General features: G+C 37.1%; 1 protein-coding gene across 4 annotated transcripts in view; it reads right to left on the bottom strand.

Annotated features, from left to right (window-relative positions):
- The window catches only part of LOC146479215 (high affinity cAMP-specific and IBMX-insensitive 3',5'-cyclic phosphodiesterase 8A-like), a 34,654-nt gene extending 9,888 nt beyond the window's left edge, over nucleotides 1-24,766 (bottom strand). Inside the window, exons 1-20 of one of the 4 annotated variants that reach the window (XM_085111469.1) lie at nucleotides 24,139-24,766; nucleotides 23,935-23,991; nucleotides 19,724-19,858; nucleotides 18,245-18,300; nucleotides 17,764-17,823; nucleotides 16,837-16,893; nucleotides 15,752-15,806; nucleotides 14,860-15,042; nucleotides 14,382-14,480; nucleotides 13,046-13,087; nucleotides 12,840-12,928; nucleotides 11,978-12,074; nucleotides 11,108-11,165; nucleotides 10,609-10,673; nucleotides 8,071-8,142; nucleotides 7,265-7,357; nucleotides 5,702-5,768; nucleotides 4,276-4,417; nucleotides 3,563-3,656; nucleotides 797-901 (exon numbers count right to left, since the gene is read on the bottom strand). In XM_085111469.1, the coding sequence (XP_084967595.1) occupies nucleotides 797-901; nucleotides 3,563-3,656; nucleotides 4,276-4,417; nucleotides 5,702-5,768; nucleotides 7,265-7,357; nucleotides 8,071-8,142; nucleotides 10,609-10,673; nucleotides 11,108-11,165; nucleotides 11,978-12,074; nucleotides 12,840-12,928; nucleotides 13,046-13,087; nucleotides 14,382-14,480; nucleotides 14,860-15,042; nucleotides 15,752-15,806; nucleotides 16,837-16,893; nucleotides 17,764-17,823; nucleotides 18,245-18,300; nucleotides 19,724-19,858; nucleotides 23,935-23,991; nucleotides 24,139-24,411 (1,899 nt within the window). In that variant the 5' untranslated portion in view covers nucleotides 24,412-24,766. The remainder of the gene's footprint in view (nucleotides 1-796; nucleotides 902-3,562; nucleotides 3,657-4,275; nucleotides 4,418-5,701; nucleotides 5,769-7,264; nucleotides 7,358-8,070; nucleotides 8,143-10,608; nucleotides 10,674-11,107; nucleotides 11,166-11,977; nucleotides 12,075-12,839; nucleotides 12,929-13,045; nucleotides 13,088-14,381; nucleotides 14,481-14,859; nucleotides 15,043-15,751; nucleotides 15,807-16,836; nucleotides 16,894-17,763; nucleotides 17,824-18,244; nucleotides 18,301-19,723; nucleotides 19,859-23,934; nucleotides 23,992-24,138) is intronic. The other 3 variants (XM_085111466.1, XM_085111467.1, XM_085111468.1) reach the window with 3 other exon arrangements.
- Between the last annotated feature and the right edge of the window lie 563 nt (nucleotides 24,767-25,329).

Raw genomic sequence — 25,329 nt, 5'->3', positions numbered from 1 at the left:
CAGAGTTTTGAAAGTTACATATCAGTTTTGAACATCGCCAACGAGATTTCAGAGTTCCTGTAGAAATTTCCCTAGTTTATTGACTGCATAAAGCTACGAATTTTTCTTTTCATTACAGCATTAAGTATTTCAAGAATAACAATAAATTGTTTTCCATGTATTTTGAATCTTTTTTTTCTGTTAATGCATCTTTTTCAGAAAGATTTCCAGAGAAATGTTCAACATTCCATTCACATGTCGGACATTACAAAGAGAAACTCAAATGTTCATTTCATTCTTAGAAATACTGGTCATGTGTGACATGAATTGACTGTTATGGATTGGAAGAATATTATTAGCCACTCAGTCAGTACACTGTTATAAAGTGAAGTGAAGTATGTGGAGACTGATCGACACTGTGCGTCTGTGTTTGTCATTTGAAAAAAAACTTGAAAAATTTTGGAGCTTTATGCTCTCGAAGTAAAAACTTTATCTTTAACAAACTTTCTTTTTTTTTTTTTTTTTTAAATGTTGGACCACATTAAATTCAATTAAAGTGTGAAAAAGCTAGGATTACCACTCTCCTTTGCCTCCATGGGTGGGAGACCTGTGCACTAAGGACCACAGCCAGACCAAAATGTTTAGTGAGGCAGCAGAAATACACATTTGTCTAGATACTAGTATATGGGCAAAAATGCATTTCTTTGAGAAAATTTAACAGCTCAATTTAGGTGATGCAAGTACATCTTTACCATCAAATTATTATACAATCAATAGAAAATACTGTTAGTACTTCACTCAGTGTTTCAGAAATTACCTTGACTCTTTCTTTTGCGAGGAACACAGCTGTTGCATGAAGAACATCTGCTGCATGTGTGGAGTTGTGGTAAGCATTCTTTGAGTGATAATTTAATTCTATTAACTGAAAGAGCAAGATTCAACCAAGCATTAGATGACATAAGGGAAGTGTGGTAGCACAGTCTCACTTCGGTAACACAAAAAGAAACAAGATCAACTGGAAACATTAGTAAGGACTTAATAACGGTCAAATCTTGATTGAGTTCATGTGCCTCTACTTTCTAAGCATGCACTGTGCCAATCTTAAGTGTGACCATTCAAATGAAAGTTACTGAGCAGCACTTTCCAGTGGTGCTGTTTATTATACTGTACAGGGTGGTTCTAACTTTTGGAACTGTGGATGAAATCCTCGAGTGTGACCATCCAAATGAAAGCTACTGAGCAGCACTTTCCTGCGGTGCTGTTTATTATGCTGTACATAGTAGTTCTCACTTTTGAAACTGTGGATGAAATCTTAAGAGCAAGCCCAAGGATTTCAAATCCCATGGAAAACAATTTTTCGGTTCCGTGCCTAGAGATCATGGGAACCCATCTGTAACTATTTTCCGGTTCCATTAAAATTCATGGAACCCGGTTTTTTATACCGTTGATTTCAAACGGCTTGTAAATACTTTAAAACAGAGCTTCAGTGTATACCTTTTTTAAAAAATGTTCAACGTCTGACAAACAAACAAACTTGATCAGTAATTCAGGATCACCGGCCGTAATTTCCAATTCATCAGTTTCATTTATTCACAATCATGTTTTGAGAGAACTTCATAACCTTTAATTTTCCAAGATGTCTACTGAATACAGTGAGATAAATAAGAAAGTAACGTCAAAAGACAAAAGAACGTTTCAATTAAAAACAGAGAAGAAAATGGACAAAATGCTTGAAAAAGTCGCATAACAGATCAGGTAATTCATAGATCGAACTAAGAAGCTAAGCCATGCTCATGTGAAATGTTCGCTGCAAATCTTGCATTTCAGCAAAGAAATTTGGCCCTCATTGTCAGTTTCCACAGTGAAATCATCACTGAAAGACCACCTCTTAAATGTTTTTAAACTTACAGAGTCGTTTTTCCTCTTTTTGGCGCCGGAAGCCATATTGATCGCATCGAGAAAGGAACACATGGGTCACCAGTACCGTGCAATGCACTTTGGGAACGATACAAGATGGCGGTCAGGACAAGAGATGCTAAACAACGTTTTTGTTTCATATATAAGCAGGGTCAACCAACGAATTGCTCTACTAATTGAGAATCAGAGTTGGAAAAACTCATATCAAGTGAATTTTGATCGGTAAAGCTGAATATTTACATGGGAAACTATTTTTCGGTTCCATTATTTTAAGCACACAGTAACGACACGGTACCGGAAACGATCGTTACCAAGAAATCCTAGGGCTTCAGTGCTGTCAATAAGTTTTGAAGTAGACATCCCCACTGGGAAAGTAGGCGGCAGCCTACTTTTCGAGTGCCAAAGGCACGAGCTGCCTAGGGGGGGTGTGGGGGCATGCCCCCCCAGAAAATTTTGAAATTTAGATGCTTAGAAATGCTATTTTCAACATTTTCCAGACAGTATTTGGGCCTTAAGAACAATCAAAATTAAGACTATATATTAACCATATTCTACGTTTATTACAACCGTTCTTTCCCTCAAAATCTCAATCACTGGCTTTTAGAAAAGAGTGAAATGATAAATCTTCAAATGCTGATTCAAAAAAAAAAAAATACATTCAATGCATTAAGTTCATGTTTTGGCACATGCGAAAGCCTGGGATCTAGTTCTGTGAAAATGTCCCAGGCGTTCCACGATCCTTCGATCACCTCGATCTGCTTCAACTTTTTATACTTCCGCCGAAAATTTAACACGTTTAAAACTCCTGAAATGTGCCTTTACTTAGACTCAAACGTTTCAGCCGGATGTTTTACAATTATTTTAGCGAGATCTTTTCATTATTTTAAGCCGGTTTCTTGCTGGATCCTGTGCTCTGAAAATGTCGCAGGCGTTTCACGACCCCTTCGATCAATTTCCATCACGCGTGGCAAAGGTAAACACGTTTAAAACTCCTGAAATGCGCCTTTATTTCGACTCAGACGTTTGAAGCGGATGTCTCACAATTATTTTTATTGGATCTTTTCCTTATTTTAAGTTTCTTACCAAAATTAACAGTAAAGTGAGACGAAAAGGGGACGAAAGTAGCCGGCCGAAGATTGGCCTGTAGCCGGCTGTTTTGGCCGGCTACCGGCCCTTATTGACAGCACTGGGGCTTGTAAGAGTGTAACCATTCAAATGAAAGCTACTGAGCAGCACTTTTCGCGGTGCTGTTTATTATGCTGTACATAGTGGTTATCACTTTTGAAACTGTGGATGAAATCTTAAGAGTGTGACCATTCAAATGAAAACTACTGGGCAACACTTTCTTGTGGTGCTGTTTATCATACTGTACAGGGTGGTTCTAACGTTTGATTGGTCTGTGGATGAAATTCTCGAGTGACCATTCAAATGAAAGCTACTGAGCAATATTTTCCTCTGGCAGTGTTTATCACACTGTAAAATATGGTTCTAACTGATGTTAAAACTATGTAAGTAATCCCACAGTGTGATCATGCAAATAAAGGCAGTATTTTCCTACAGTGGCGTTCATCATAATGTAACAACAAAGATTATGTAAACAAAGCAATTACAGCCTGCTACAAAACAATGATTAAAACTTAATTTCTTGTCCAACCAAAACACTTACTTGTAACCAGTTTTTCAGCACGTCTTCGGAAATGTTGAGAGTTTCACAGGCCCTGAACCTGTTGAGTATTTTCACTCCCAAAAAGTACAGGGGCCTAAAATAAGCATAAATTTACAACAGGGAGTCAGGAAGGTACAAATTAAGTTTCCTGTGACCACTGTCAGTGTGCCGAGATCTGCTTATACTTTCAGGAAGGAAGTGGGAGACATTTGCAGAGAGGATATGTCGAGTTATGCCACTTGTTTGTAAATACATCTGTTGAATTTCCAATTCTGTGCAAAGACATAATCAAACATGATCCAAAAAATGTCTGGATTACGGGTCAATTACAAAAAAAATGTATCCATATTACATTGCACTTTACAATAAGACAAGGTTTCTGAAAAAATAAGCAGGGCTGCCATTAGCAGCTGGCAGCTGACTACTATGGTTGGCAACTGCAGGGAGGATAACCGGCCACTTTAATAGAGTTTGAAAATGACAGAAAGACGTCAAGAATCAGCCACATTTGTTTAGTTTAAACTAGCTTCTTTCCTTGTAAAGCCAGCTTGTCTAACGCTGTTATCAGCCCATTATTTTCTGTCTCAGAATTACCAACCCAACCCACAAAATGCAACTCCTTGAGTCATTCAAGCACCTGTCTTCACCCTGACAACTACATTTTCCACAGTTGTCCTCGCAGTCCTTGTAGTCAATAGTGCATCTAACCCTACCTGTGATTGGAGGCTTTTTCCAACTTGAGAATATCGAAGTCCCAGTCTGCCTCGTCAACCATAGCAGCAATAACTTCTGGGGGTGCCTCCTGAAGATGGGAAATTGGAGTCCGCACACTGAGTTGTGAAGAATCCTTATGACCTGTCAAGAGAAAGCCAGCTTTATTTTAAAACCTGTTTTTGTAGTTTTTTACCACTATGCTGTAGACAAAGACAATCGTGGGATGGCTTTGCCATATTTTTGTCAGCCTAAATTTACCCTAACTATTAGTAATTCAGTAACACACGAAGAGCTTGTCACAACGTAACTGGTGATCAAGAAATTGACAGTTTGAATCTGAAAAGAAAATATCACTATTTTTCTGTTCTGAAAACTAATTATTCAACTTTAGCTTCTTGTGACCAAATTTTTTGCTCGAAGACAAAGCTGACCATTTCACAAAACAAAAGAAGCCACTGATCAGGAGAGACTGTACCGGTGATCCTCGAGTCCCATCAAGTGTAATTAAGCATGGTCTGTATTTTATAACTTGACACTGCTGCTACAAATTCTCCTCTGATTAACTTGGTGTATTGCCATTTTGAGAACTGCTGTTAAATCATTCAACTAAGATAGTAACATTGCACTTGTCACAAACTGGGCACAAAAGCTGTGACTGCCTTTAAACAACCTTTCCTTTGTACATAACTCTGACAGTATCAGAGCTATGGTGATGACAGTTGGAGGATGTCCACAATGAGATATGATGATGTCATGACATGAGAATTATGCTACCATGGTCGCAAAAAAGGCCTGTCAAAACTGGGTGCCATGGTAACATCAAATTCACCGAGGACTGACCCACCACACCAAATTGTTCCCAGGTAAATTTCTGAAAATTTTGGAACCGTTTACTAAAAAAATATTAAACAAAGCTATATATACCTTCAAAATTTGTCCCCACCCCCTCCCTTCCTCCCAGGTCTAGAAAGGATTGACCAATAACAGCTGTGGATAAGGTTGATAGACTGAGATGCTAGGTTATTGTAAAGAGCTATGATGATGATGAGTCTCTAACGACAAGCGTGTGTCATACTGTTACAGTATGTCACAAGGGGCCCTACACTTTAAAATATCTGGTAAGGTTAGACTTGACTCTGGGTCATGTATGAAGAACAGTTCTGTTAAAGGAGTCGACAAGAGATGGAAAACACACCTCTTGAATGGGAATGGAAACATGACAATTTTCATACTATGTCTTGAAATGTTACATCTGACAAAAATACATTCTAATGACGTTCAACAAGCAGGTCAGTAGTTAAGCTAAGCGTGATGAGAAGGAAGCTGTTAAAATGATTTAATAACTATTTTACCACAACATTATTAATTAAATTAATTATCATGAAAGTTAGAAAGGGAAAAGGAGTGCAAGGATTAGCCTCGGACCTCTGCCAAATGTGTAGAATAAGTTCATACTTGGTTTAGGTACATCGCAGGACGGTCTCCTCCGGCCCTGAAATGCAACACATGAAACAGTGGAAACATTGTACAGACATGAAAATCAGTGAGTTTTGTAAACACTGGGAGATAAGTCACACCCTGAGTTGAGAATCTCAAAGCTGGGAACAACATTTTTGCAAAACAAAATTCACAGCTGAGTCATTACAAGGCTTAAACTGTCCTTCAATGAATGAAGGAAACTCTGTACATATTGATCATTCAAATCATTGAAAGTCTCAATTTAAGTTGTGCATTCACTTTTAACTCTAAAATCAATTGAAGAACACGTCTATATACATAGTTGAGAAGCCGGGGGGGGGGGGGGGGGGGGGGAGAGGTTTCTTGGGTTCAATTTTGCTGGGTATGTGCTGCTGGTCTCTCAGAGCCCCTGCCCCATTACCGCCGACCGGTTAGCTCAGTTGGTAGAGTGCCGGACTACCGTGCGGGAGGTCGCGGGTTCAAACCCCGGCCGGACCACCATTCAGGGTCTTTAAATAACTGAGGAGAAAGTGCTGCTTTTGCTCTGACATCTGCAAATGGTTAGACTTTCTAGTCTTCTCGGATAAGGACGATAAACCGTAGGCCCCGTCTCACAATCCTTGTTTGTAAATAACTCTGTGGGACGTTAAAGAACCCACTCACTGTTCCCAAAGAGTAGGGGACGTAGTTCCCGGTGTTGTGGTCTGGTCTTTGTGCGTATATTATCATGGTTGGGTGGGAAAATGCTCGGAGATATTAGCTGTATTAAGCTACTCTACAATCCGAGGGTAAATAAAGATTGATGATGATGATGATGATGATGATAGTCTATTTTGTGGCCAGTTATAGACACCATCTTGGTCACTTTTGGGAAAATGTAATTTTTGCGATCCCAACTAAGCCACTTTCTATTTATGCATCTACTTTACCAATCCTTTAAATAGGTCATCCTAAAATGAATTGAAAGAACAGACTGTAATGCGAAGTGACTGTTACATTTAATAAACAACAACTTTCTGACTTTTTAACCGATACCATTTTGAATCCCTAATTAATAGAATTTTCTTACCCCAAAAATCCAAAAATGTCCGACCCCATTCTAGTAACTCTATTGAAAATGCAACCCCATTCTAGTCAATCCAGTCGTGAAAATGCTACCCCATCCAGCGGCACATCCCCATTAGCCTCTTATAAGGAAGTACCCCCCCCCCCCCCCCGGGGTTGAGAAGGTACTTGGCAACAAGATAACATTCATTTTTTTCTAATTCTGATAGTCTGATGATAACTTTCATACTCTCGAGGGCTTTAGCAACAGCTTTTTGAACAAGTGAAGTGGTGTTTTTTTCTTTGATAGGCTATAATCACATGACCGAACTAAATTCATTTGGCCGATCAACATGACTGGCAACTGTCCAAAAATTATTTTGAGTCCTTGTGGGTAGAATCCTAAAGAGCTATGAAAGCTACTGGGCAGTATTGTTTGTTTTTCACTCTTAGGAAGAAACTGGTCAACAATACAAAATAACTTACATTGCTTATAAGACCTCCTACAAGTTCATTATTCATAACTTCATCCTCAGTTGTGGTGAATGGGGAATATAATTCAGCTGTCCGTAAAATTTCCTACAAAAAGAAGTTAACAAATACAGCAATGTACTTTTGTACGCATTACATATTATTTTAGGCTTAATGTTGAAAAGCACCGTCCTTTTTTTTCTAGTGGATACTGGTACTATAGGACAACTCTGCTGACATCGTTTTACATTTTGCCTCATTGGCACATACTGTATCAAACGCATTTAGAAATAAAAATCTGCACTGCATATCACCTGGAAGACACTGAAATCACTGTTGCACTTATGGGCAATTTAATATGCAATTGTGATTAAATAACAAACCGCCGACCGGTTGGCTCAGTTGGTAGAGCACCGGACTACCGTGCAGGGTTCAAACCCTGGCCGGACCAACACTCAGGGTCTTTAAAGCAACTGAGGAGAAAGTGCTGCCTTTGTAATGACGTCTGCAAATGGTTAGACTTTCTAGTCTTCTTGAATAAGGACGATAAACCAAAGGCCCCGTCTCACAACACTTCAATGTTAAAAACCTTGTGAGACGTTAAAGAACCCAGACACTAATCGCAAAGAGTAGGGCATGGAGTTCCCAGTGTGCTGGTCTGGTCTTTGTGCTAATGTAAACCGCATTTGAATATATGCATATAGAAAATGCGATATATAAATACCATTACCATTACCAAAGTTCAAGGCTCAACAGAATGTTAATCCATGACCTTTGTAATACTAGAGCAACAGTTGAGATTAAAGAAAAAAAATATTTACCAGCACTCTATCTAGTGCTTGCACTACAGACATTGGACTATTTTCTTGGGCAGCTGACAGCATATTTATCACCTGGAAATAAATTACAGTTTACTGTCAGAGTCTGTGCTGTTTATGAACGCAGAAAGCAAACTGATCATGTCATTTGCACACTTTCTTAATAAGCCATAACCTTGATTGAGTATTTTCCATTGATAATTATTAAGAGTGAATGTCGGTAAAAATGGAAAATTCAAAAAATGTGGCGACGGTCAAAAAAATGATTTCGCCTATACTTTGTCAGTTTGAAGGCCTAGGTAAGTAACTGAAGGATATAAAGTTAGTTTTTTGAAATAGTCCACATAATGGCAGGAAACCACGAAAAAAAGGCACCCTATCGGAAGTTCAGATTTCACCTCACAAGAATTCTAAAATTTACACTTTTCAGCTTCTCGCTACACAGACGTTTACATAGCTGTGAATCTTTCCTAAGTATAATTGAATACATTGATTCTTCCTCAGTCAAAACATCGCAATTATTTTCATCTCTGCTCATTTGTGAGCGAACTGAGCTCGGATTAAGTAGACACACTTTTTTCAATCACATCAAAGTCTAAAATAATCCAAACTCAGCAAGGCAAAAAGCTAACCGGTAGTTGGCTCAAATCCTCTGATAATTTAACAAAAGAGAGTTCAGTCATTGATTTTTAGGTTTACAGTTTTAACTCTTTAGGATCTAGCAGCACTTTTGCACAAATGCCGATCAGAGTTCGATAAAATTACAATTTAGCACCTTGAAATCTACAACGCTACATAACAAGGCACAATAGAATAAAATAATTAACTCCTGGGCCAAAGTTTGTATAAGAAAGAGGGTTTAAATTTTTTTTAACGGTTTAAAATGTTTTAAAAATATTTTGATGTTAAAGATTGTCTACACAGGTAAAACAAACTAACAAACACCAAAATTACCACGAGATAAAACTAAATCTCACTTGCTCCGACTAATCTGTGTCACGCATGAGCGACTTGGCTACAATAACAAACAGATATTTACATCCGTTGATTTAAAATAAGTCATATTTTAAAATATCGTACTTAACGGTGTGAGCAGACTTGTGTATTTAGAGAACGATGCAATATTTGCTTTTCGTGGGAACAGTTACTTCCAATTGGCAATCGAAGCTTGATAAAGCTTCTCATCCTTAATAAAATTAACTTTAATTGTTCCAGGTTGTAATCCTATTAAGATATTTTTTTATTTCTTCAGCAAGTTAACCGGGGAATCCGGCACATAGTCAAGTAAGATATTTTAAAGTATGACTTATTTTAAATCAACGGATGTAAATATCTGTTTGTTATTGTAGCCAAGTCCCTCATGCGTGACACAGATTAGCCGGAGCAAGTGAGATTTAGTTTTATCTCGTGGTAATTTTGGTGTTTGTTAGTTTGTTTTACCTGTGTGGACAATATTTAACATCAAAATATTTTTAAAACCTTTCAAACCATTAAAAAAAGTTTCAACCCTCTTGTTTTTAAACAAACTTTGGCCGAGGCATTAATTTTCTTTATTGTGCCTTGTTATGTAGAGTTGTAGATTTCAAAGGCGATGAATAGTAATTTTATCGCACTTTGATCAGCATTCGTGCAAAAGTGCTGCTGGATCCAAAAGGTTTTAAACTGTTGACCTAAAAATCAATAACTGAACTGTCTTTTGTTAAAAAATCAGAGGATTTGAGCCACTACTGGGTCAGCTTTTTGCCTTGCTGAGTTTGGATTATTTTAGACTTTTGTGTGATTGAAAAAAGGGTGTCTACTTAATCCGAGCTCAGTTCGCTCACAAATGAGCAGAGATGAAAATAATTGCTATGTTTTAACTGAGGAAGAATCAATGTATTCAATTATACTTAGGAAAGATTCACAGCTATGTAAACGTCTGTATAGCAAGAAGCTGAAAAGTGTAAAATTTTGAGTTCTTGCCAGGTGGAATCTGAGCTTCCAGTGGGGTGACTGTTTTTCATGGTTTCCTGCCATCATATGGACTATTTCAAAAAACTAACTTTATATCCTTGGGTTACTTTCCTGGGCCTTCAAACTGACAAGGTATGAATGAAATCAATTTTTTTGACCTAACAATCACTCTTAAGTACTCTTCAAAGTATGATCTACTGCAGTAAAGTCAAAAGTGTACATGGACTGCAGTGGCTTACACAGCAAGCAATTAAATCCAGTTTTCATACCACGAACCAAGTGGGAATACCAGCAACATCCCAAATGTACATCACAAGGTTACTCTTTCCTGTAGGCATCTTGCTTTTCCTACCAGCTCACTGGAACTTATTTAATTTATCATATATCTGGGGTATGGAAAGGCACTAAGGAGGAAATGTTCTTGTTTAAAGAAACGCAGGATGGCAAAATAATAGACTTCAACTATTGAACTTATGATTAGAGACCGCTGGACCACCACACTTCCATATTACAGTAACAATATTATATGATAACATTGCAAGACTATTTTTCCATGTGTGAAATAACTGCAAAAACTGTACTACTTACTTTTGTAATGGGTGCTTCTATTTTGGTGGTGGTGGTGGTTGTTGAGTGTCTTCTTAGTAGACTGCCTGAAAGGCATAACACACACATACAGATTAGAAAGACCTGGCATGCATTTCTAAAACTCCCGAAAAGATTTTAGACCTGAAAACTATTTTGCACGATCAAACTTTCATTACCAAAAATCCAATTTTTGGTCATTTTGAAAGTATAAACATTTTAAGTTTTCCAAGATTAAGAAAAACTTTGAGTTAGGTTATATGAAAAACAACCAGCAATTTGTAGAAAGGGTTAAGAAAATCACTTTATGGGCCTGAAAGCTCTTCTGGAGCTTTGAGAAACGCACATTTGCTTTACGTAGATACAACTTACAATAATGGTGACACAGTACATGTCTGAGCAATAGAAAAGAAAAATACAGTAAAGGCCAAGTAATGAGTCCTGACAACTTGCCATGCAACAAATGTGCATTGCAAACTGCTATAATTGTGTTTTAACATACCATTTTGTAATGTATCTATCTGTACTTGTTCTGTGACTCCACTAGCAGTAGTGGTCGACTGAAATAAACAAAATATAGCATTCACTGTAATGGTCACTGTTTTCGTTAACAGGCAGCTGAGAGCTGTCTTCAGGAATTCAAGAATACATCTACTTTGTCTAGCCAAGTCAAGCATTCTTCCCACGAATACAATTTGATAATGATTATTGTAATACTCTACTCATAAAATAAAGACTTCAAAATTCACCGAGAAACTTGACTGCATAGCTTAAGTTCATTGGATTGAAACACAGCTTCTTGTAATTAAAGCACATAAAAATTTGACAGGTTTCCCATTTCTTCTGTTTCCTCTATACCATCATCTTTTTTCAATCCCACCAGAAGTCTAAAACATCTTGCCCTGTGCTTTTATATTCTGTTATGCTTTTAAAAGCTGAGAGCATCAACAAAAGATAAAAAAAATGATAAAATTAAGACGTCTGTTGGATGACAGATTATTATTATTAGGAAACCTGCATGCAATGCAATAAAAAGTCAGTTATTGCATTGAGTTTCATTTTGATTTTTTGCATTCTTCATTTGAACAGATAATATTAATTTTATTACTAAACAAATAATGAAATCTACACTACAATAATAATATTTTTTTATTATTATTATCAACTTCAAATTTCAACCCTAGAAGAAATGCTTGGGCTTGATTCACTATAACTGAATATGTAAGCAAAATCATTTGGCTACCTAAGTTTGTAAGCACATCACTCCTGCCCACCTTAGTTGATTAAGTTATCACCACAAAGTGAGACCGTCAGTGTGCAACGCAACTCTGATTTTCAAGCCATTTCAAAGGACATATGTGACTATACTTACTCCATCCATGATGTTAACCTCCATGTTCATATTGACCTGATTAAGAGGGTTGGCTTGCGGGAGCTCTCGTTTCACTGTTACGTGGTGTGCAACTTTCCTTGAAGGTGAAGGAAAGTAAGGTAATGAGTAATTAACTCCAGCCAATAATTTATTTTAATACAAAGCAATGTTGGATATAACTTTTCTTGATAAGCAATAAGATTAAATAACTGTCTAAATCCCAAACCCTTACTTTGATTGAAGATGGTGGAAAATATCTGGATATATGCAATCTTGGATTTTTCTTTTTATATACAGCTATTTCAATTAACGTTGTCGGTTCAAAGCATGAAGCTAAAAGACAAGACCGAAAGTTTACATGGGAGTTTTATGAATAAATTCATCAAAATCAGTCATGCCTGGAGAAAACAATAGGTTGTAATTAGCAGTACAATGACCTGCACGTGCAGGGATGATTTTGATGAAGTTATTCATGAAAAATAGTCCCACGAAACATTGCGGTCTTGTCTTTTAGCTTGATTTCAATCCGACAACGTTTATTGAAATAGCTGTATATATATAAGTCATGATCTCTTGGCATAAATGACATACTATTTAAGGGTTTTGGCAATGGACTATGGAGCGATCTAAAAGTTCCCATTCATTTTTTTTTTGTAACTTTTAGTAAGTCAAGCTGAGGGAGTTTTACCGCAGAGAAGTAAGGTGTTTTATCACAAACGTTTTGGGGTAATAAATCTGAGTCATCTTTCTGCGCTAGCTGCATGTCTTAGCACATTTTAAAATAGGACATTCCAGAGCAAAAACAAGGTTGGACAATGTGCAACAACTGATGTTTTTGCTTTGGATCCAGACAAATCCTCACCCTCCTTTTCCAATGACTGGAATTATGTGGACATTTTGTAAGAAGCTCTCCCCGTTTTTTTTTTTAGCCCGAACATTGCCATCCCATGGCTGTAAACAAAAACAAAAAAAATAGCACATTAATTCCCAGCAGAAGATTAATCACTTTGCCAAACAAATAATGCAATAAAAAGCCAGGAGAGTTAACACTAATGATGGTCATCTTACCTTCCCCTTTTTTAAGTGTGTATGTATTGATTCATATAATTCCTAAAACAACAATGAAAAGAACAGGCTACATGAGTTAACATTTACGATCTCTTTTAAGTAGGGTCTCAGTGATCCAGATGAAGGAGGGGTCCCAGGTCAAAAAACCCGACAAAATTGAATGGTAAACTTAAGGACGGAGACTACTAAGAAACAAGTATTTTCGTGTGGTTTATGACTTTGCGGGGAAAGCAATAGCAAGGGCTAAAAAAAGAAAATTTGGGGTAACCACGCATTTTTAGAGATAATTAAGCAACAATTTTTTCTTAAAAAAAAAAAAAAAAAAAACAGTGAAATGCAAAGCACTGCATTTTTTTTTTTTTTTTTTTTTTTTGCAAATTGAAGCTTTTTATCTCTGAAATATGCAAGGTTACCCCCAATTTTCTTTTTGGATAGCAAGAGCATTCGCTAAGTTCTACCCTCTCTGCATAGTTTAAAACCATGCAAAAATATACCTGTATTAGTAGGCACGACTCTTAGGAGTCCCAAGTATCTCGAGATGTGCAGAACCTATACGCATTAACAAAAGTAGGCATCATCGGTACTTAAGAACATTTGGAGACAATCACACCTATTGATCTTCTCAAAATTCTTCATCAACACCCAGACTTTGAAAGTTATCTGGAATGCTGTAGTGACTGATGGTGTTCACTAGACATCAATCATTTCCAGCAGTGCTCATTCACAGCTGCAATCCATCCCACCAGATGGACTTGCTACACAGGAAGGTTATGCTATCTAAATAGATAACCTGTCAGCCTCTTACAGCTGGGATTCTTAAAACATTCTCAAGTTCTATTTGAGATGCTAACTTGTTTAAACTTAGGGCTATCACGTGAAATACTAGTTTAGCCAGTCACTGTGTTCACCCCATCAAAAAAATGTACTTTTTTAATTGATCACCCTAATGGACAAATATCGCATGTAGAGGGTAAATGAAATAAAATTGTTTTAATTTGTTTTAACAATGGTGGCACTTGACAGTGCCAAAACATGAGAAAAATGTGGTCCTTGGATTCAACATTGAATTGGCATTTGGAAATGTTGGTTTCCGAGAATAGGGGAAACTAGAGTAAAAAAAAAAAAAACTCTCAGAGAAAGGATGAGAACCCACAACAAACTCAACCCACAAAAGATGCCAAGTCCGGCAGGCAACCCTCGGCCACACTGGAGGGAAGGGTGCGCTCTCACCACTGTGCCATAATAAAAACTTAATTTGCAAGATTAAGATACTTCTAACCCTCAAACAAATTTTCTGTTATTTATATTGTAAAACTAAAGTCCACAGTTTACTTACAGGTTTTTCATGTTCGCTATTCATCACTAAGGTTTGAGGGCCTCCAACAACGTCTGATCTCCAATACCCAGTCATCTTCTCAAATGCAGGGTTCACATACTGAGGAGCAAGACAGAGCAGCCACTTCAGGGATTTGAAAAATGTGGTCATAGATAACAAGAATACGTTCTCACAAGGATTTGCTCCGACGAGGGGCAAACGCTTGAAACGTTGTTTTGAGAAGCCAACGTCAAGAATCAAAAGACGTGCGAACTATTTTATGGCGCGGATTGTGTATTTTAACTTTAGATCCAATTATGTAAATCCACTGTATATTTATTTAAATTTAAGATGGACGAATAAAGCTTATTATTATTAAAGCTAATGACGTAGGAGAAAAGATCAGCCTGTGGCCTGTTGAACCTTACCTTCTAAATCATAAGGACAACACTACATCCTTAATTTATAATTAAAGAATTGATACAAACTGCTTTTGTACCTCCACCTGAAACTCGGCCCTCTCAGGGTCCAGGCTTGTGATCTCCACAGCATCATGAGAATTCTCGATCGCACTAAAGAGACAGCTGGTGGCCCTGAGTTTGAACATTGACTGGACTTCCCCATGTTCTAACATAAGCAGCTCGTTGTGACAGGCACCCACATTGGCATTTTCAACAAAGCGCTGAAAAAACAAAGTTCTGTTAAATACTGATTTGAAAGACAAACTGGGATTTGGGTAAGATTTTAATGTGCCCAATATGTTGTCAGTTAAAACTGGTGACCTCCAACTTACCATCATATGTTGGAGTTTATTACAGCTACACTGAGCCATATTCCAGCTTAGAGGATTTGTTTAAAAATCAAGATATTTTAACTGTGGTGATCATTGCTTTATTATCATCACCTGTACTTCTGCTTGACCAAGTGGTGACACTTCAAGCACGAATTAGAAGCTGGCCACTATTGTACCTGGCTTATGTTACACATCCTTTGAATAACAAAATCCAATCAAAATATTGAATGTTTAAGACTTTTGAAGTTAAGAAATAATGAGAGTTTTTCTGTGCTAAAAAAATTAAAACAGTTTTTCTTCAACTCAGAATGGAGTCTTGCTCAAAGTGTAGCAAGGTGAAGTCAGATGATCTTTGAATTATTAATACTATAAAGTTTGTGCCAGGTTCCATCCCTGTTCAAAGAAGGTACATGGGAAAATTATTTGACTTCCATCAGAGTTCAATTAAACCTCAAGCATAGAAATTTTTCAACTAGTTAGTTGTCTAATAGTTGAAATTTAAATATAAAAAATGTGATTACAGCTGCCTTTCAAAGAGAAGGATGTTGGTGGCAAACAACTCTAATTAAAAATTAAGCACATAAGAGTCAACATTTACCCTGTCAAATCCTGCCTTCAGTAATGGAAGCATCAGTGGTTCATCGGATCGGGGACTAAAGAAGAGAACAGTGCAGATACCAATAAGTAAAGAATTTGTGAAGTTACCCTGATCTCTTCTTTTTTAACACAAGAAAACACCTTGTACCAAAAGGTGAATTAAACGATGTATATTCTGGGTTCCTTGTTCAAGATAATTCAGGGTAATACACTTGTTGTAAAGACATTCAAGAGTATTTATCAATACTTTTGGAGCACAAAATTGGATTGACAAGTAAACTTGATTTATACTGAAAATGTTTCTACAAGTCTTGGATTTACCAATCCACCTCCTGTGAGTTGAATACCTTAATCATGCATGGAATTCTCATAAAGAGGGTAAGGGAGAATCCCAAAACTGATGAAGATAGCATAAGCTTAGACTCAGCACTTTAATGTTTGCTCTACTTTGCAGCATAGGGCCACACAAGTGCCTCAGATTTTCTCCATTAGGAAGTAAACTTTGTGATATTAATGAAGATGTGCTGCCATGAACATTAAAATTTAAAATCCCCAATTAACACTAAAAGATAAAACTTTGTTGCATCATTTGTGTGGCCATCGATTTGAAAGCTGCTTAATTTTAATCTAACTTCCACTTTGCACGTCAGTAAATAACAAGACTAAATGACAAACTAAATCGTATTACTTTAATAAGGACAATGTACCTGACTGCAACCTTTCTCTGCAAAACTTTCCTTCGCAACCAAGAGAAATAAGAAGAAAGGGACTCAAAAGGCGACTTGTTTTTTATTATTAACACAGAAATCCTCACCAGGAATTATCAACAAAAAGGTTGGGACATCAATTTTAAATCCTTGTGCTTGCAGTTTTCAAGGTTATATAGTCTTTTTCGCTCCCGATTTCATTTCCTATTGGTTTTGCAAAAGGTGAAAGTAGGTCTTTATCCTACAGATTTCGTTAACATTTGTCACAGAATGTAACACAAAACTTGTAAACAGTCTTTTCAACTTCAATCTAAACACATGTAGCTTGTTTGCAAAGGAGAGTCTGATTTGAAAGTTGCACACAGCTGTAAAACCAGACCTGTGATCCTTCCATATGCCACATGTGAAAATTTTGCGAAGGCAGTGGGATTTCATTCTAATAGAAAAGTGTAATAGACTGTAGTTAGTTTGTTGTTTCTTTATAAACAATGTTTCATTGATTCTTGACTAGTTTTTATCAAACAAACACAAAAGGAAATGTCATATTTGAAGATTGCAAAACTAAAAGAAGGTGCAGCAATGAAATCAGGAAAATGCAGTGAAGATGACTTCAGCAAGGTCTCTCTGAAGGGAAAACCGATCAGTCGTGTATGTTAACCCCACAGTATTAAGCAGCTTTCACTCAAATTGCCACACAAATGATTTGGCAATTGACCCCTTAGAAATGAGATACCTATACGGACTTCTACTTAAAATTTAATCATTAGTAGCAGGGTTGAATGAAAAGGTTTCAGAGAGATAATTTAGAAACAACAATTCTAAAATGTGCTAAAATACAAAGTAATGTATGGCATTTTTTCTCAAATTGAAGCTTTATTATCCCTGAAAAATGCACGGTTACCCCCAATTTCTTTTTAAATACCAAAATCGCTTGCCAAGTTCTGCTTTCTCCGCATAGTTTTAAACCGCCCAAAAATATCCCTAAGTATCTCGAGATGCGCAGAACATATGCGAAGTAACAAAAGTAGGCACCGTCCTGAAACCTTCTTCAGTAATAAATCACACAATACTCCTATCAATGTGCAGGATGATGGTGTTGCAACTCATTGTGTATTAACAGTAGGGGAAGGTGCAGTTAAAAGTGTTTCAGCAAACTAGGATTGCAGCTGTAAGTGCCTGTCTTACACAACTTACAAGGAGTTGAGATTTCTTTGCAGAGGGAGTGGTTATAAGCAAGAGGGTTACAACTGGGATTTGATGGTATTCACAAGACAACTGAATTACATGAAAATTTATTTATTCTTACCTTGCTTTGACAACAGCAATTATTATAGAGTTTTCCCTTGGGCCCTTTGCTCTTATAATCCTAAAAACCAAGCAGATTCATTGTTCAATTATTTAAGTATGTGATCTTGTCTGTGACATGAAATAAGTGTCGTTGTTGTTTGACAAGGCAATGTTACAGCAACTAGTATATAATTATATTTAGATCTAAACTACTCCTCTCCTTCTTCTCCATTTCTTTATTGTGTTCGACATACATGTAGACAGAACACACTCCTAATTGCATTTGGAGCCGAGATTGTATGGGACAATCAACGAAGGAATGAATCTTGGGATGTGTTTCTGGCATCCCCCGCAGATTTTGCAGCGGTGGATGACATCATCACCAACTTGGCAAAGGAGAGAGAGCCTAGGATTGAGAACATGGAACGCAATCCCTAAACTTTGATTATTACTAGTATAAAAAAGAAAATCCTGTACTGTGTCCAAAGGGAAAAAAATACCTGCAAAGTCTTTCTCCATCAATAACAGAATTTCCCCTCATATCAATAAAAATCACCTAAAGGCAATAATAGAAAATTCAGTTAGAACCATCACTACTGAAGCTCCAATACAGATCAATTTATAGAAACCAATAATTTGAACAATACGTGCATTATTCACAAAAGCAACTTACAATGCTTACACTCTTCTATGATGTGGGTCTTTATCAATGATGATGATGATGATGATAATTATGATTATGATGATAATAATTATGATTATGATGATAACAATAATTTATTTCTATAACGCTAGTTTACTACTTGTCTTCAGTTCAACTACTCGTAGCGATTCAACAAACCATAACTCCTAAGAATATAAATGTAATTTGCAAGTATTGTAAGATGGTAAAAGAAAAATTGGATAATTCCAACACTGCCACACAATAACATCAGATACTAATTCAAATATAACAAAAAGTCATTCTATTAAAGAGCCCAAGAAAGCTTGAATACCAAATATTCATGTAACAATTCATACTCGGATTTCTCTAAAAAAAATTTGACACTAGCAAGAAATATTGGTCATGTCAATACCTTTGAATACTGCTCACGTGACTACTTGTAAGATGTGTACATTCCACGCCACATTCGAGAAAGTTCGTTTTTCCATAAAAACATTTGAGGAAATTCTTTTTTGATGAGGGCCTATTTCATTTATACAGTCCTACATATAGTGAATATTTCACTGTTTTCTTATACAAAATGAATTATTTTTCCCCCATGTGTATGTGTTGATGACTTCTCACTAGAACAGAGGGTGGCAGCCAGGTGCCTTCTGCATTCTTGACTCTTTTATAGCTTAGACACAACCATGAACAATGCCATGATAAAAACCATGGATGATAATGCCACATTGATATTGATTTAAAAAAATATAAATGCCAAATATCACTAAATGTCGCACTCGTATTGCATCAATTGAAAACAGGTATTGACCGGCTCTTAGTAATAAGGGCCTGGCAAAATTGTACTATTCAATAAAATTTCTTAGTTCTCTCCCAAAAGGGTTTTTCAGGACTTATCTTGAATCGTAAGTAATAAACAGTCACAAGTTAAAACTTTGTTGATAGAAAAGAAGTGTAACATCAAGTGTCTTCTCAAGACCTAATTGTTTACAAATGTTTGGTTTATCAACAGAGTTGGTAATTAAAGGTAAATTGGCCATCGTAAAGAGATTTGAGTGCTGGCATTTCGGGCATTAGCCCTTTCTCAGAGCAAATGACAAAGGCTAATGCTCAAAACGTCAGTATTCAAATCTCTATTTCAATGGCCAATTTACCTTAAGTTATCAACTTTGTTGATAAACCAAACATTCGTTTCTACTCTCCACTGACACAACACCACAGTTTCTTTAAAAACTAACCCCTTACCCTAATTCTTTACTTTTCCTATTATTTTTTTGGTATAATAAGAGACAAAAGTGAAAGAGCTTCTTACGTCTGGCTGTACATTAATGTACTGTTCCATGGCCTCCTCTGATGTTTTACAGATCTGACAAACATATCCCCCTCTTTCAGCAGCATGGAGGAAGCTGTCAGTCTGGGCATCTTCCTTAGAAAACACCAGCATGATCTACAACAAAAGAAAAATTTCAGTTGGGATTAAATCAGTGAGGTAAGAACTAAGAAAATGTAGGTTGGGCAAGGCTGGGAAGGTGGAAAAAATTGAATGAGATGGCAGCAGTTGGTTGTCGTCTTTTGTATGCCTCACCAGGGGCAACAAGGATGACTGAGTGTGATCCTTTTATACACTAAGGTAAAGTAGGACAAAGTGGAGTTAAGTTTCTTGTCTAAGGAAACAAAACAAGAAAATCTATTTTCAGCCTTGTGTCAGTGACTACATTTGATGCCAGAAGAGCTATCAATCCGTCAACAAACATAGCATGCTTAGGGAATAGGGGTGATTTCAAGTTCACTCAAGTCAAGAAAGCATTTCAACCCTTTACAGTGTAGATCTTGATGTCAACATACATACTCTCCCTACTGTTCTCAATATATTCCTTTTTGAACTAGTTGAGAGAATTTGTATCTTTGGTGATCATTAATACTTCTTTATTCTCATGATCTTTATGGGTGAAGGGGCAGCAACGATTGACAGAGAAATTAAATACCGCTCATTTTTACGGCTTTAATTAAGGGTTAACAGCAAAGTAAAAGAAAGAGCGGTAGCACTTGTTATTTCAGATGTTTTCGAAGCAAACATGGTCACGTCATTTGGTCTACACAGGGTTGTCAAAAGAAGTCGGTAGCTGGCGAAAATCACCATCTACTTCACGATCTTGGCCGGCTACTCTGCTGAACTATTTGTCTGATTCTTCAAAAAGATGGCAAAATCAGCCGTCTACTCTAACAATAAGGCCACCTACTTCAAAACCTTGCGACAACCCTGCCTTCAACACAACAGCAGGGTCATTTTGTGCACAGACCACAGATACCTTGTCCAAGCACATTTTAAAATGACTTGAGCATTTCACAAGTTTGGTTGAAAACAATCTCTAGCTCCATCCACACCAACAAAACATGTTTAATTAAACCAGAAAATTTTATAACAGAAAGCTGAGCCATTGACTTTGACATAGGATTCAAGTAAACTTTAATTTATGCTTTCATTTGCGCTAAATCTGTAGTCGACAAAAATCCGCAAGCAGCTTTTATGAAGGAAAAAATTTTTAACTGTATTTAACTAAACAGCTTTTAAACGTGTTTAAAGCCTTGGTGTGAATGGGGCATCTGATAGCCATGTAATTGCAGTAACAGTACAGAGGTAGATGGCTTTCTCCAGACCGGACTTAGCTTATCTGGATATCTACTTGCTAAGTGTGTTTTATTTGTTTGTCTATTGTGACATTTCCTGCAGTTTTACCCAGTCGAAGACAGAAAATGGCCATAAAATAAACAGCTAGGACACACTTGAGCAAGAGTTGCAAATTTCCAATTTTCAGTTATGGCTTCAAGCAAAAAATATTTGTCCAGCCTTTCTAGCAACTCTTTTAAATAGTTTTAACACACTCACAAAAATACGACTTACTTAAGTTGCTGCTTTTGCAACTAACTAATTAAATATACACAAATATAGCAACAGCAACAGGCAAAACTTATAGGTAAACAGGTCACACATGTAAATCTCACAAAGAGTCCTATCAGAACAAGTAACACCTTGGGTAAATAATTGCTGATGGAACTTTTCAAAATTGAAGAAGAAAGAGTAAATGCATCTATTTTATTATAACTTCAACTAAACAAAAAACATCAGAAATGTGATAACTCCAGCCATTGGGGAAACATTTCCAAACTGCTGAAGTCATTAAAAGTTTGAGATATCATACTGACACAAAATTTTATGACAAAGGAACACAGGGGTAACTGCAGTTAACTTGAGTTAGAGATAAATTCAAGTTACCACCATTTGACTGCAGACACACTCATGGGATTAAGATGAACAAACCTGATTACAACCCCATCCATCAGTACCCAATATGCCACAATAATATTGTAGAGCCAAGCCAAGAACACCCTTAAAAATCTTTTAACCCCCTTTCCTTTTACAGTTACCTTCAATCATTTAACATAGTTGTAACTTTTGAGTCTGTGAACGAAATCTTCAAGTGTTCACAACATTGAAATGAAAGCAAGTGAAGAGACTTTATGCGATGTTTGTCTTTCAGCTTTTTACTATTATTATATCCAACGTTGCCAATCTTTGAAGATTAAGCCTTAAACTCTTAGGGCCAAGGGTAAAAAAACTGACGGTTCAAGACAATGTTTACTGAAACAGTCTTAACATTCTAAGTGAGAAGAACACCCCAGATAACCAAGTGAACAATCCAGTGAAATTTTCCCCACAGAAACTATGGAAGCCTTCTTAGCAACAATCAACAAGAGCAATTAATCCATTTAAATTTCTACCACCAAAATTCTGGAGTGATGAAGATTTCACTGGAACATATAAACATATAGTGATGACCTTTTTTGCTGCCAATATTATTTATCTCATATCTCAAACACCCCATCTTCATTTTAATTCCAGGATAGCGGTACAGCTGTATTTTTGTTGGTTTAATTTCAAGAAACATATAAAACTGAAAAGGCCTGTGACACTCTGGCCAATGAACCCCGTTCTTACAAAAAAAACTTCCCACGAGTCAAGTTTACACTCCATCAGCGTGTTGTCAGATTTTTTTCTCGCGTATTAATGTAATGTTTCTAACAGAGAACACAGACAAAAAGAATACTCGCTGATTTGCATAAACTGGTGTTTGGCAAATTCATTTTCCATCACAGCTTTTGCAATGTTCCTCTCCTCCAACGAATATAGCCAATGATGAACGCTTGGTAGAAAATGTTTGTAGGAAAATGAAAAGCTGCAGCGTGGTGTCTCGATAAAAATATTCCCTTACACTACTCCAGGATGGTTCGATCGTTATGAGCAGTCACAGTAATAATCGAGATACAGAAACAAGGATCTGATGTCACTTTCAAACAAGCTAAAATAAACCATAAAAGTGAATCCTCGAAACACGAGAATTCAATAACTTAGATTTAAAAATTCTCGGTTTGTGTCCTTTATTTTTAAACGACTTTCTCTCGAGATCTGATGCAAGATGTCAATAACCATCAAATATTTTCTCGCAAGGTCAAGTTATATAGGTTCGTATCTAAATAGAGGGGAAATCAAAAGTCTTCGTTAACTCTTACGTGAAAACATTAAAACTCGTGTTTCGTTTGTTTACGAAAAGTCCGAGGGATTTTTCGGTCTTGGCAGAAAGATGCTTTCATCCCTACTTTACTCTGCATAGAAATAATGACAGCCAACCACAACAAAATATCGCGATCAAATTCGTCAACTGGAGGTAACAAAACAGATAATTTATAATTTAGGAAGGTAGATTCAGCCTCAACTCCGACTCTTTGAAGCGCCTTACAGAGGAAAAACACCAACAAACTGCAAGGTTAATGAAGAAATTTGGTTCTTCCAGGATTCCATATTACGGGTTCTTCGGTATACGCAGGGAAAATACAATCAATTTCGGCGAAGGATTTTATCTCCCTCTCGTAGACACAAATTTTGAAATGATAGTCGGAAAAAAACTTCCTGGACCCTCAAGTCGGTGATAACCTCTCAAAAGCCAACGCAAAAACATGAAATAAAGGAAGGCCGTAGACCTCTCACACAACGAAATCTTTTGTAAACAAAAACTAGACCAATCTTTTTACACGCTTGACGTGGAAAAAAACCCGGCTGACCGGAGAAATATAGGTGAGGATTTCTCCCTGTACACATATGTACAACGGTTACCACAACGCAAAAAAAATGTTAAATTTCAAACTGACGAGCGTCTGAATTGAGAAAAGCTGCCAATGAAAAAAGGGAAAATGCTTCGAATGTTAGCCTGGCTTCGTTATACAAAGTGAACATGTTGGGTTCTATACCGAAAAATGAAAAAAACAAAAAGCGAGATTTCTAGGTTTTGAGGTGAAGGGCGTTTGATCCGATTAAAAGAAAAAAAGGACCAAACATCCGCCAAATCGTTAGTGTTAGAAAAAAGAATAAATGGCAAGCAATACTTTATATCACCTCTAACCTTCTCGCACTCTCGAGTCAAAGACAGCTTTGTATGTTTTTACCACGAAAATGAAGTAAAATCCTACCTGCATAGGCGCTTGATATAACTTCATAGGTCCCAATAAAACTTCTCTTCTCTCATTCTGTAAAAAAAATATCCAGAGAAAAATATCAGCGCATTGCGAAGGAAAGGAGGGAAAAGACTTCGGCGAAAATGTCCACAGAGTAGCTTTTGATCGCTAAACATAAAGTCGGCCACCGAACACGAACGGGAAAATAACACTCTTTACCTTCGAAGTATCCATAGTCCTCGTATCGTACGTTTGTGTTTCTGCTTCGATAGAACTGCCTCTATGTGAATTTTGCCCCTTTTTGATAATTCCACGATTGCGAGATGAAGAAGAAGTGGAAATATGCGAACCAGAGTCGGAGCTTGTGTGAATATGGCCGACAATCTCACTTGGTGAAGATGGTCGAGGTCTGGGGCTTGATCCTTCGCGAATTTCGTCTCTACAATAAAATACTCCAGATTGTGAGACGTGTATGCTAGGAGCACAGCCCATTTATAGGGCTTATAACGAGGAACATTCACAGTCAACGTGTCCGCAGTTTGCAACCGAACTTCCACAAGCACTCAGTAAGGTCGACAAGATATTAGAATTATTCGCCTTCCCACATGCAATTCAAGGTCTCCAAACCAAAATCGTCGATTGTCGGCGGCGGACAAGCATGTGGCGTATTGAAAATACGGCTAACCCACAAAGTTCAAACAATCCATGGCCGGTGTTTTCTAGCTCCTGAATCAACCCTTGAAAGAGCTGATTTCTCTAACACTCGGCACAATCGGCTCGGATTTGAACGCTCTTAACTCGCAGATCGCTGTTGCTGTTATGGGAACAAACTTCTGCAAAGGTCGCTCGTCATGTAAGGAGATCCAATCCCCTTCGATTACACCGCCATGTGACCTCATTAACAAGAATCGGACACATCCGATCGGGATTTTTCGGCAGCTGTCGGTGCAGCGTCGGCTTCCGATCAAACAGCTGCATCCCAACCAACTCCGTTGAAAACCTTTGCGTTTTATTTGCTTGTTGGGCGGACGACGCAAATAAATGAAATTACTAAAAAAATTATACTAAAATGCAAAAAAACGCGAAAATATCCACGACAATAGCGGGAAAAAAAACAAGCTGCCAGACTGACAAGATTAAAAATAGTTCACTTGTTTTTTGGGGGGCGCTTGCAAGTAACTTTTAGGCTGAAAGAAACAAGTAATGTACACAAAGAGAACTCGTGAGTGGTGACGTCATTCCTAGTCCAGATGTTCTGTACTGTAAAAGGACAAATGATAATTTCCACCAACAATATTTTTCGCGATATGTCAGAAGACAATTAAAACTCTCTCAGTAGATTGAAGCACCACAGTTGCTACCAAAAGTAGCAGGATTTTCGGTGAACGAGTTAATTTATTCGCCGGCTTA

The sequence above is a fragment of the Pavona decussata genome, unplaced genomic scaffold, assembly GCF_977016875.1.
Source record: "Pavona decussata unplaced genomic scaffold, jaPavDecu1.1 SCAFFOLD_61, whole genome shotgun sequence".
Classification (NCBI taxonomy): Eukaryota; Metazoa; Cnidaria; class Anthozoa; order Scleractinia; family Agariciidae; genus Pavona; species Pavona decussata.
The sequence above is the reverse complement of the archived record's forward strand: the minus strand, read 5'-3'. Positions and strand labels throughout refer to the sequence as shown.